We start from the raw sequence: 13,597 nt of genomic DNA, 5'->3' as shown, positions 1-13,597 counted from the left end.
ATCAAATTGCCACTTGACATATAAAATGTGAAGAAGAATCGATTATTAATGAGATCCTACTATCAAATAGCTTTTCAATTCTCCAATTGGGTTATTGATCTTCCTACAAAAAATGAATTTTTGGTGTATCTAACTTGGTTCTTATTAGATTCCAATTTGGTTTGAATGTGAAATATTGTTGAAATTGAATCCATGTGGCTTCCCCAATTCAACCTACACATTTGCATAATAAATTTTCAATAAAAATGGTGATGGTGGAGTTGGACGGTAGTTTCCATTGTTGGTGGACAATGGCCTTTCTGGTGGTTCAAAAAAATGGGAATAATGACTATAATAGTGGAGGTGGGCAAGATGGTGTTGGAGCTAGTGTTATGGAAGTATAGGGATGCAGCGGATCGGAGATGGAGGAAGGAGAAAGAGAAACATAACTTCACGCTCTCAAAGGAGGTGAATTACGCTCACTTTAACATGTCAACAATTTGTGTCTAATTGATATATTTTTATTGAGTTCGGGTGTTTAATAGGAACATAGTTTAGTTCAAGTGCCTAAATGAAAAAAAGGGACAAGTTTAAGGGGCTGGAGATGTATTCAGCCTAAACCTTTTTATATAACTCCCAATTGCTAGTTGTGGAAGAAGAAGAAGCAGTGGGAAAACAATTGGGTTTTTCTTTCTTATTTTTGGTGATTTTTTAATAATTATGCTTTGGATCAAATCGTTTTTTTAATAACTTTGAGGCTGATTTCGAATACTTCATAAAAAGAATTAACTTAATTAGCACTTATCATAAAAGAAATCTAAATATTTAAGAATTAAAAATTGAGGTTCAAATCCTTAGAAATAAACCTCTACTAAGTACTAACCTCCAGCTTATGTAGCCTTTAAAAGAGAGGGGGGAGAGAGAGAACCAAAGCAAACGTTGCTTTCCCATATATAACAAAAAACAATTTACTTGCTCTGCATCGGCATCGGCATCAGCATGCCTTTTTATCAAGTTCTAGCAGACGAAAAGATATTTACCACCATTGAAGCTTCTTAAGCTCCATCTTACTACAAAATTCTGAAACCCCCCCCCCCCCCCCCCCAAAAAAAAAAAAAAAAAAAGAGAAGAAGCATATATATATATAGACCCTTCATTTTCACTCCTTTTCCATGCCACCCCCATTTGAAAATCTTGAAGTATAATCCAAGTTTTACCCCTTTCTACAGCTCTTTGACTTGAAACTACTCAACTTCTCGGATTTAAGTAGACTATAATATATAGTTGGTCATTGGAAAGGACTCGCACTGTATTTTGATCCATTGGTGCATACTTATTTTGAAAATTTGCCGCAAAAAGCTGTAAAATGGAGTCAACCCAAGTTAGATCCGCAAGTTGCGGAGGCAAAGCAGGAGAAACGGCAACTGGGTTTCATCAAATTAGCCAGAGCATAATAATGCCAGTACCAATGGAAGCTGCTGGAAATTCTTTTACTGCTTTACTTGAACTGCCACCAAATCAAGCTTTGGACCTTTTAGTACATTCTGACGAAATGGGTTCAGCTAAACTTTCCCTACCAGATACTCACAACAAGACCTACTACTCTTCTCCTCTGATTGACAGAGCGTCCGCCGGAGAATTCGCCCGAGAGTTCTCAGTCTTCGCCGCCGGGAATTCGCCGGAGAATGGCTCATTTCCGTCCAATCCACAATTCGTAAAGCAAGAACCAGATGATTCTGATTCCAATCCTAATTCTTCTCCCGAATTTTCAAATCCAACTTTTGATCAGAAAACCACAAAGCGAAAAGAACGCCAGAAAAAGGTAAATTATATGTGACGTGTTTTTTTATTTTTTTTATTTTTTTTATTTTTTTAATATAGGAACTTGTATCACTTCATTATAATTAATTTAGGGCCCGTTTGGCCATACAATTTTTTTCACTTTTTTTGTTTGGGCAAAAGAAATTCAAATTGAAAAACTATTCCAAATTTTTTTGGAAATTTGAAAAACTCCAAAAAATTATTTTTCAAAATTCACTTCAAATCACTCAAAAACTCAAAAACAGCTCTAAATAATATTGATGTCCAGACACAACTCTAATTTTCAAATACTAGTTTCACTTGATTTTTTTTTCCCACTTGTTTCCAGAATTTCACAATTCTTATGTCCAAACGCCTAAGTTAGCATGTAATTTCACCTCTATATAACTACTTCATTATGATACATTATTGGTTTATCACAAAGAATGGTAGTGTTCAAGTTTAAATTCTAAATGAATTATGATTTGATATATACGAAGTCTGTGTTTTGATGAATGAATTATGTGGAATTCAGGGGAAAGAAAGCAGTAGCAAAAAGAGCAAAAAATCAGCAAATGATACCTCAGAGAAGCTTCCATATGTTCATGTCCGAGCAGCTAGGGGGCAAGCAACAGATAGCCATAGTTTAGCTGAAAGAGTAAAGTGTTTTTGCAGGATTAGTTCTGATAATGTTTTGTTAAATTTGGTTATAATGAATGCTAATCAAGGTTGTTTAATTGAATATATGTGTGTAGGCAAGGAGAGAGAAGATTAATGCAAGAATGAAGCTATTACAGGAATTGGTCCCAGGATGTAACAAGGTTAGCTGTTATCATTAGTTATCAATTAAAATTGTAGTAAGTTGTATTACCACTAGAATAGTTGGGTCGTTTTTGCCTTTTTTAATGAAAAAAGGTGGTCTCTTTTGCACCAAGAAAAGTGGTATTTTTGAAGTGTATTTCTTATTGTTCATTCAGCTTTTTGATTTGAACATGATGACCAATTACTTTTTACTCTGCTCCTTTTCTGAGGTTAATCTTGTCATTTCACTAAAGTTTTGTGTTTATTTTAGTTTTTGTTCTTAGACTTTCATATGAATATGAAGAAAGACATTCAATCCACAAATATATATATTGCCCGGGTCCTTTAAAAATGACGGTACATGCATGTCGAATTTCTCCAAAAGTTATGCATTTTCAAGAATCTATAGTATTTTGGAGGATCGTAGTAACACTGACAAATATAATGTAGATGCTGCTATAATTTTGAAAATATGAAGGCCCTTTCCCAAGGCATGTGTTGATGATGTCTTGCTGAGTATAACTTTTCATAATTTAATCATATGATATAATGTAAGAGGAAGAAGGATGAACTGACATGTAGATTGCAACTTAATTAAGTTGTACTCTTCATGGGTCCGGTTGCTACCTACCTGTTGCAATTGAACTTGTTTTGTGGTCCGAGTTTTGTACCAAAACCTTCAAGATTTTAATTAGTAACCAAAAGAGTTAGTTTGGTATAAAACACATTGTACAAGTTTGAAGCTGTGATGAGATGTCCTGACAAGCCTCTATACCAAACTTTAATTGATGATGAGGCGGCATTGCAAAAAACAACTGAAAATTAGACCAGACAGATAATCTTTGTGTTTTATTCTATTTATTTCAGCGCAGTACTGATTCTTTCAGATTTCATAGATAGAGGATACTGTCTAAGTTGCACAGCTTAATCAGATCGGTACACAGTTCAAAAACCTTGGGCCAGCAACATGATTTTGGGATGCTTACATATAATACCTGGTGTATGTATCAAAGTAGTGTATCCATCATAATCTGTCTGTGAAAGGATTTAAGTTATATACACCAATAATATAAAGGAATTTTTATACTATCGTAAGTTACTTTACTACTCTATTTTCAAGTTAATATATCAGGCTAACCGTGAAAAGTTACCTGTTGTGTAAAAATGCACAAAACTTAAAAACTCTTTGAGATATAGGGGTAATTAATTCAAAGCCAATATAGTACTTTGGGATTCTTGATTGATTGAATTTGGAGTCCTCTAAAGGGTCGTATGTAGGTACTGTATAGCGTCCACAGAAATAATTAAAAACTGCAGTTTACTATTTTTAGAATAGGTAAGTTGAACCATAGAAAGGAAGACCTATTTTGCTTTACAATGGTTTGTTCTTCTTCCCAGGCAGTTAATACAGTGTATGTTTGCCTTTCTTGGCAGTGAGGGCATTCACCTGGTGGTCCATAGATATATATTTATATATATTTATGGCATTATTTCTCACGACGTTTAGATCAAACTGTAACCTTATACACATTTACCTACCATGCTTATCATTTGCATTTGTTTATTAGATGCTCATACTTGATTTTTAACTCTTTCTTGATTGTGATTATGAATAGAAGTGCTCATACATGTTATATATGTTATAACTCCTTGTCGGAAAAATGTTTTAACTCCTTAAAATCTTTCGAATTAAATGAGAAACCAAAAATATCCAACTTTTGGGAAAAAAAACATCCAACAAGCAAGAATATAAAACTGATCTTGAGACACAAGTTTAACAAGGATTTCATCTCATATTGAAATTTATTGATTTAAACTTCATCTCTAGAAAGTTTTATGCTCTTTCTATCGATAAGGAAGTTTTATGCTTTGTCACATAAAAAGAAAGTATGTAATGAACTAATTATTCGTTAAAGTATAATTAATCAGAAGTTCCATACATTTGAATACTTCCCCTTTTTATAGTGTAAGCACTTGGAAGACTGATGTTTGCAAACAAATAATTTCAATCCAATTTTAGCAGCACATTGTGAAGATTGGAGTATGTTTTGCAGATTTCAGGTACGGCGATGGTGCTGGATGAGATCATTAACCATGTACAATCCCTTCAGCGTCAAGTGGAGGTAAGACCTTGAAAATCCTCACATCTGATTTATTAGTGCGGAAATCATGGATTTTCAATATTCGTTGTGTGAAAATTCCAGTAATGATTCTTATTGTCACTCCCTCTCGTTTGTAGTATTACATGGAGAGTAAGCCAGCTTTGGATGGTGAATATATAGTATTCGAACCTTGTTGCCTACAGGCCTTATCTCCTGTTTCGTTTAGACACACTTTTAGGAGTGTGGTCGAAGATAGTCATAGATCAAGGTTATCCCACTTAAGAAGTGAACGTTCAAAAAATTGCGTTGCCTATTTTTTTGTTTTTGGATTATATTTAAGTAAGTGGTCTCTGTTCTTTTCCTGAAGGAGCTTTGTTTGGCTTGCAGTTCTTATCAATGAGACTTGCTGCAGTAAACCCAAGAGTAGATTTCAACCTTGATAGTCTCTTTGCTGCAGAAGTAAGTTTTCCCTTCCTCGTCAACCTACTTAAATTGTGAGTTACATAAATAGTTTGTGGTTGCAGCTTTTTTTTTAACCCACTTTATCAATTATGACTTGTATTATTGTATTTAGAGCTGTTAAATTTCTTGGTCCCCCCTTTAAAATTTTAAAGGACTAGTTTCAACCAACCTAATTGTCAGAAGAGTGGTCAATTGTGGACCAACTATTATTATCTGCCAGTCTGTGCACATTTACACCATAGAACTGTTCATATAGAACATGATCAGTTGAAGGGTTGCCTGTCACCATACCATAATGTTGTTAGCCTTGGGAGTTACCTTTGTCAGACTCAATTTTAGTGGGTCCTCAATTCATTAAATCAGTGAACAGAGAATTGGCAAGGGTATCTCTACAATCAACCTTATCAAAAGTTATGAGCCATCTCACACTGTCTTTTCTACAATGCTGGAAATGCAGAAATATCTTGAAGTGTCATGTTTTGCTGCACTATATTAGGGATTAAGGCGTCGTGGATTGACTGATAATGATTAAAATCATAACAATTGATGATTGGATTTTGAATTCACTTGCTTTTATGCTTTATTTTAAAGTCTAAGCTTTTTTGCTAGCTTTAGATTGATATCTGTTAATTGGCCTTAGCGTCTAAAAAATGTGATAATTTATGTTCATAAGTTCAGAATATCATACCCGTAATAGTCTTTATTAAAGAGAAAAGATCGTTCCTGTATTTTATACCTAGTTTTCATTTGCTTTTGAAAAATAGCAGAATGGTTCTGCAGTGGATAGTAACTTCGCGGGCATAGTTGCTCCATCGATTTGGCCTGAGGGGCAAACCAGCGGGAATAGAAACCAGTATCAACAGCTGTTGCAAATTGATGGATTCAATCAGCCTGTCTGGGTTAGGGAAGAAGATAATTCTAGCTTCATTACTCCAGAGAACTCACTTTTGACTTATGATTCCTCTTCAAATTCAGGTAAATCCCGGTACTGGAAAACATAGGGAAATTGTATGTCAAAGTAGAACCAGTGACTATTGCTAACTTCGCTCTGTTCATTATGTGCAGCTTCTTTGCACCAAAATCAGCTGAAAATGGAGCTGTGAATGTAGAGGCAAGGCTTTTTCCTAGTGGTTACCGGTGTATATATCGGACATAAAAGTTTATAGGAGGCAGCATTGGAGTAGAAGGTTAACATTATGAGTTTCCATTTCAGGTTGATCTCTGCTAGAGAGGGAGAAATTAGTTGTATTCCCTATAAATATCTATAATCTCTTTATGCATATATAAATAGATTTGTCTATACTAACATAGAGGAGTCATTCTCTCTGATACACTTGGTGTATGAGGACTGATTGATTCACAATTGTACTACAAGAACGATTATTAGCAATTACATTATTATGCAGATTAAACTATTTCGTTTGGTTTCTCTTAATCTCACACACTTTTGCCCTTACTAGTATAGGAATATAGGTTGTGTTGAAACCCAACACGGTCCATATCATTGACCAAACTGGCGGTAGAATAGGTCATATTTTTTCTGTTCACGGGCCGACCAACCTTTTCAACCAAGGAGCAACTTTGTCTGGGCACTTTAACTGTTGATGCATTGTTGGCATGCTCTTCTAAATCCCCTCCCTCATCATCCTCCAACATGAAGATAGGGGCATCATTGGACTCGTCTAGAAGGCGAAGTTGAGTATCACAGGGACTAGCTCAGGGAATGCTCCGGCTATCCCCCGATCCTTTAGTTTTCTTCTTGAGAGGACTAACGGGATCATCTGCCAGCACGGAACTTGATGATTCCTTGAGCTTCGTTGACTGCATGCTTATCAATCAAAGCACTAGATTGAGCTCTCCGTGACCCAACTCCTATAATAGTGGATATTACATACAAAATTATGTACGAGAAAGCATACACACATATACCAGATATCTCGAAAACTCACCGTGACTTTTAGCTTTCTATCCAAAAAATTCTTAGATGTATTTCCAAGTCCTTTGCTCCATGGAAGCGGACGATAACATCGTTTCCATCCAATGAGCAAAATTTGAAACCTCTCCAATAATCTCCATAGCAGCTACGCTACAAGAGAAACGTTATGATATGATTAAAAAAAGAAAAGATGAAGAAGATAAATATGATGTTTCGACAGTGACAACAAAACACATGGGTAAAGTTCCACTTCTCAGGAAAAGGACGATCATCAGGTTGAATCAATTCATGGGTAGGTACAACTACGAACCTTTTGCGCCACCCACAATTATGGTCATTTTTGGGAGAGACCTGTACTCGTTGTCTACTTTAATAAGAGCAAAAACACCAGCACGAAAAAGTTTGGGAGAATAAAGATAAAGAAGGTGACAGAGAGTGAAATTCACTGAAGCCAAGTTCTATAAGAAATAGAGGCATGCCACACCACGACCCTCCAAACAATTGGACATATCTGTGCTAAGTGAAAATTGAAATGTGTTTACCCTCAAAATCAGATAACAATTGAATTTATGCGCGGTTTTAAGGATACGTGATATAACTTGACACAAATTGAGAAAACAGATTAATATTGAAATCAATGACAGAAAATTGAATGCAAACAATACAAGTTGAACAGTTTTAGCCTTGAAGGTTGGTCACCCTCGAGTCAAAAAGTGCCTCAATCGATGTCAGAACAGAGTAACAAGATAATATGAACTATAAATAACAGTGCATTGCTTTTGAATGCGTGTTACAATATGTATTACAAAGAATCATACCTCCTTTATATAGTAGGGGAGTCCTACTTTGGGCACAATCCTATAAAAGGTAAGGAATCTCATATTCGCTAATTAATCGGCGGGTTTTTTAAGTGTTTACACTTATCCCTTCACGTTGGACCCTCTAGACCCGGTCATTATTGCCTTCTGTAAGAGGTACGAGGTGACCCTCGGTCAAATTCATACTTCTTTCTGGAGGATAGTGATTCTCCTCCGTTTCTTCGTGAGCAAAATCGAGAATTGTCTCTTCACCATCGACCACCTCATGCGTCTATACCGTCCCGACTCTATTGAGGGGGATTAATAAAACTTGCATGTCAGGCCTCTAAGGCCCAATTCTCGAGCATAGACAAGGATCGAGACCGAGGTTGGTTGGGCCGATTCATTCGAGTGAAAACCTCGAATTTGATCCTGGCTGAGGATATGCCATTTCCCGAGAAATGAAACATGAAACGTAAGTATAAATTTGCCTTTAAAATTTCATTTACTGCTTTTCCTTTTCCCATCCTTCTTATCGATGCTTTTGCGGTGTAGTTGTTGCTCGAATGCCGGATGTAGTCCCTCGACTCAAGGAGTGGGTCGAGGGCATCGTATCACAGAAGCTCTATTCTGAGCGCGCATGATGCGAACTTTCAAAGGGCCAGTGGGAGGCCCATTCTCAAGGTAAGATCCTTTCCTAAAATAGATAACACTTGGGCTTTTTCCGAGTTTACTCATTTCTTTTTCTTTATAGGCCTTGGGAAGGATGTTGCAATGAGGCCCCATCCCAAAGATGAAGACATCCTTTCCCAATCTCCTGCTCCGAAGCAGGATAAAGAGAAGAAAAGAAAAGGGGCCCCGAGTTCCCCGAACTCGGAGAAGCAGAAACCACAAAGAAGGTAGGTGCGCAAACCCAAGGAAAACACTGGTGCCCTCTCATCGGACATAGTCCACCGCCTGAGGAATGAGTCCGAAAAACAAGAAGAGAATTCCGAGTTTGTGGCTCATGTGCGAGGCAACATTGCATTGCCTCAAGCTAGGGAGCCGTTGAGGGGGTAGTGGCCAAGGCCTCCGAATCGGAGGGGCGATGTCGTTTTTCCCCGAGCTGGGGAGGTTGACAAGGAGATCACGTCCGGTACTCCTCGAGTAGAATAAAGTACTTCGAAGGATGCATTCAGGGTGATAGATCTCTCTGGGTCGCCTTTATTTACCGACTCCATGATCAACGAGGCCCATACGCTGAAAAAATGTTCACACGAGGGGCCTCAAGGGGCAGCAGATTCTTACAATAACTTCTTTGATGGCATAGATTCTACTGCCTCGGAGGATGTCACCAGGCTAGGTGACGTACCGGTAGAAAAGAAGATACTGTCTTTGGGAACTAACGGGTCTTCTTCAAGTCCGAGATTAGTGGACTGATTGCCAGCTCCAAGTGCAGACCCTGACCGAAAGCGATCAATTATCATATCAATCCCGAAGGATGCCCGGGTTCTCTCCACCCCCATGAGGATTGCCAACTATCTTCGGTGCTTGGTGACCGAAGAAGACCGGGCCAAGATGGACGAGCTGGAAGCGTCTTTCCTGTTCAACGCAGCTCAACAGGCGTTAAATTGGGTAATTTCGAATGCCTCTTTATTATGTACTTAGATTTAAGTTGCAAATAATCGTAAAAATTTTCTTTGCGCTTGTAGGCCTTAGTGCTTTACCATGAAGCTTTTCTCCGAATTAGGGAGGAGTTAACCCAACACAAGGCCGAGACTAGGGGGCTTACTGAGACGGGGGATTCTTACAAGCTTCTCAGTGAGAAACTCTAGGTTGAGCTAGAAGCGGCTCGGAAGGAGCATGCCGACTGGGTCGATCAGGTAAGACGAGCACTTGAAGATAGTGACGGCAATTCAGACATAGTGTCTAATGACCCGAACTTGCAGGTTCAAAAGAGACTTGACCAGATCAGGAAACTTCAGGCAGAGGTGGATACGATGAAAGCTGAGACCGAAGTATGGAAGAAAAACATATACCTCCTAGCCCCGGAAAAGGAGACTGCCCAGGCACAGCTGACATCAATTGAGGTCCAGCTCCCAGCTGCAAAGGAAAAGGCCTCGACCTAGGCCAAAACAATTGAGGAAATCCGATCTTAGCTAAGCTCGGCGGCTTCCAGCTAAGAAAATTCGGCCAAGGAACTTGAGACAGCTAGGTCAGAGATTGTTGTGGTCAAGGCCGAAGCTGATGAGAAGGTGGCCCAGCATAAGGCCGATGCCGGGGCAGCTCAGGTTCCAGTGAAGCATTTGGTGGAGCACATAAAGTGGCAATCCCGAAGGGAGTCCCTCGAAGGAGTTCAAGCTCAGGGCTTCGACCTGCTAGCTGAGATCGAGAATGCCAAGATATCTGAGGCCAAGGCTAGGAAACTGGCTTATCCCGAGGAGGAGGATTCCGAGGGGTCTGAAGACTTGGATGAGTCCGAAGGTGGTGAAGACCCCGAATGTGACGACGCGGTCCCTGATGAAGATTAGGCCACTTAATATCTTTTTAGATGTTTTGTCTTTTATTTTTTGAGGCCGTTTTGGCCGTTGTAGATTTCTGTATCGGGGGCCACTTGGACCTTGTGAAAGGATTTTTGGATAAATATATATATAAGGCTTTCTTTCCCTTTCAGCTTTCAAATTTTTCCTTTAGTTTATTATTTGTGTTCACAATGATTGAAATGCCTTAGCATGAAATAACTTGGGTTATGTTCGAAGGTTCAAACAAACCTCGCCTTTATATTATTCTGATTTAAGGCATCTTGGGGGTTATGTGTTACCGGAAACTTCTTCCCAAAGTAAGTAGCTGAGATTATAGTTCGCCGAGGGTAGCCTTTAGAACCGGTTATGAAAATTTTCTTTTTGAAGGCCTTGTTTTTATTTCTCGGACATCTCCGAGCCGTGTTAATATGGTCGTAGCCTTTTAGTTTGGGTGTCGCCCAGTAGGCTTGCTTTCCCCGAGTTATCCAGGCTTGCCTAAGATAACAGTCCCCGAGTGGGGATGGTTGTGACCTTTAAAATTTGGGGATTGCCTAATAGGTTTTATGCCACCAATGTTTAATAGCTTGAACTGTTCGAGCTTGTTTTCGGATGGAAGTTCCCTTAGATCATATAAAACTTGGTTTCCTGGACGGTCCCAACTGCGTTTACTGGTAATGTTATTTCTCCCTTAGTAGTTTCACAAGCCATGTTGAATCCGTTTAGCACTCGGGCTGCAGGCACAGTTTGGTCCTGTAGATCGAGTTGTTTTATGACCCTCGATCGAATGATGTTAGCTGAGCTAACTGGATCAATCAACACATGTTTAACTCGAGATTTATTCATGAGTACATATACTACTAGTGCATCATTATGGGGCTGCATGATTCCTTCTGCGTCCCCGTCGTTGAAAGACAAATTTCCTTCTGGTATGTAATATCTAGTCCATTTCTCCCTTGTGATGGATACTTTGGTGCATTCTAACATCGGACCTTGAGGAATATCGACCCCTTCGATGATCATGAATGACGTGTTGAGGTTCTTCTTGCTCAATTTGTTTATTGGAGTCCCTATTTTTGAAATGATTCTTGGCTCGCTCACTTAGGAATTCTCGAAGATGCCTGTTGTTGAATCACCGGGCTATATCTTCCCTCAATTGTCGGCAATCCTCTATTGTGTGGCCGTCAGTGCCATGACATTCGCACATCTAGTTCGGATCCTTTTGGGTTGGGTCAGGTTGTAGAGGTCGAGGACATTTGGTGTCTTTGATGCGTTCGATAGTTGTTACGATAGTAGTATCATCACCGTTAAAGTTATATTCTGACAACTTTGGTGCTTCTTTAGGTTCGATAGGCCTGTCAAAACCATTCTTTCTCGTGAGTCCCCGGTCGCTCTAGCCTCGGTCATTTCTTCTTTCATTTCATATAGAACCCCATACGGACCCATTGCTTATTCGATCCTTATTGTACGGTAGATATCGATCCATGTTCGACCTTGGTTCACGATCGATATCTCTCTTGACTCTGTTGACGGGTCTAACAGGATAAACGGACCCGGAAGGAGATCCTAGTTGATCAGCTTCGACTCTGATCTTCGATTGATATCGGTTATGCACATCAGTCCTGTCACACCTCCTTTTTCCGCGCCCGGGAGGACGCGGGGGAGTTTTTTCCAATTAAAGGACAATCGAAACGGGATTGGTTTAATTATTTCAGAGTCGCCACTTGGGAGATTTAGGGTGTCCCAAGTCACCAATTTTAATCCCGAATCGAGGAAAAAATAATGACTCTATATTACAGTCTGCGTACCAGAAATCCGGATAAGGAATTCTGTTAACCCGGGAGAAGGTGTTAGGCATTCCCGAATTCCGTGGTTCTAGCACGGTCGCTCAGCTGTTATATTCGGCTTATTTTTCTGATTTTTAAATACAATTATGAACCATGTGCAAATTTTATCTTTTAACCACTTTATTAATTATCATTATTAGGAATGTGAACGTCGCTTAAAACATGTCTTTGGATTGCGTCACATGAAATGCACCCACAATCCGGAACATATCTTACTTGACGTTTTGGGATTTGGATTTGGGTCGCATGAAATGCACACCCTAAGTCTTAAGAAAATAAATTATTAAACACGCGCCTAAAAAGACTATCGCGTTATTATTTTTGGAAAGGCCACGGAATTCACTAAGCGGCCCTCCTGAATTCTAAGTAATTTAAAACAAGTATTTACTGAGGGCCCCGCAATCTGTGTTTTTATTCGGCGAGGCTCATCTCATTCTTATTTTTAAAGGATATCCTATAGCAACTACGTTTCTTGTCGTGTTTGTCTCTATCAATCGAAAGCAGTAGATAATCCTAATTAATTAATGCTTGCAAGTTATTTTATGACAGAATTCGGAAATGCTAAAATCAGGAACAAGGCTGCGCGCACAGTCAGTCGAATAAGTAGTCATGGGCCCAAATTCGACCCATGCGTGATGGGCCAAACCTGGGCCACTGCTTGCTCGAAGCAGGCCGGCTAGGCCTGTTTTGGTCTGAACTCGACCTTTACGGGGTTGATATTGCAAGTTTGGTATTCTTTGTCTTAACAGGTGGTTTACTAGTTATATGAGACCATCAATCCGAAAAAGGAAGAACTTAATCCAGGATGTACAGTGTTCATACTTGGTATACATATCAACATATACTGCAAAGTAAACTAGAATCTGAAATGCAACATATCTCATTGAACATATTATCACCTATCAGCATACATATGTAAGCTACCATTTAGCTAACTTATATTAATATACATTAGGCATATAGGCTGCTTCGATTGTCAATACAAGAATGAAAATTATCATACAATACATGATATCTAATATAACAGTATATATATGAAAATCAACTTCAAGTCTTTTTCCTTTCTTTTGCATTCATGCTCAATGTTCTAATTACATTTGATAGTGCCTTGGTTGTGTACCTGATGTAGAGGAACAGAAGAAGAAGGAAAAGGGTCAGCTGAGTAGCACACAGCAAACAACAGCAATCAGCAGATTCACAGCAACAACACAGCAACAAACAACCAGCCAATAATGATGAAGCTCAGCAAAGAGTCGAACAACAAATGGACAATCCCAGTAAAACAGAGTAGGGAATAACAGCCCAGAATGTTGAATGTAACAGCAACAGAAATCCAATGACCACAAGAAAACTTGGCAAACGACAGAAAAAGCAA

General features: G+C 39.0%; 1 protein-coding gene across 2 annotated transcripts; it reads left to right on the top strand.

Annotated features, from left to right (window-relative positions):
* The first annotated feature begins 865 nt into the window (after positions 1–865).
* LOC104229364 (transcription factor bHLH48-like) lies at positions 866–6,573 on the top strand. 2 transcript variants are annotated; one of them, XM_009782001.2, is made up of 7 exons: positions 866–1,801; positions 2,315–2,437; positions 2,535–2,600; positions 4,635–4,703; positions 5,070–5,141; positions 5,909–6,119; positions 6,210–6,573. In XM_009782001.2, the coding sequence occupies exons 1-7, from the start codon at positions 1,346–1,348 to the stop codon at positions 6,245–6,247; spliced, it is 1,035 nt and encodes a 344-aa protein (XP_009780303.1). In that variant the 5' UTR covers positions 866–1,345; the 3' UTR covers positions 6,248–6,573. The 2 variants fall into 2 exon arrangements, with proteins under 2 accessions (XP_009780303.1, XP_009780308.1); XM_009782006.2 differs by having other exon boundaries at positions 867–1,801; positions 5,912–6,119.
* The last annotated feature ends 7,024 nt before the right edge of the window (positions 6,574–13,597 follow it).

This window comes from Nicotiana sylvestris, chromosome 3, assembly GCF_000393655.2.
Source record: "Nicotiana sylvestris chromosome 3, ASM39365v2, whole genome shotgun sequence".
NCBI classification, from domain to species: Eukaryota; Viridiplantae; Streptophyta; class Magnoliopsida; order Solanales; family Solanaceae; genus Nicotiana; species Nicotiana sylvestris.
The sequence above is the reverse complement of the archived record's forward strand: the minus strand, read 5'-3'. Positions and strand labels throughout refer to the sequence as shown.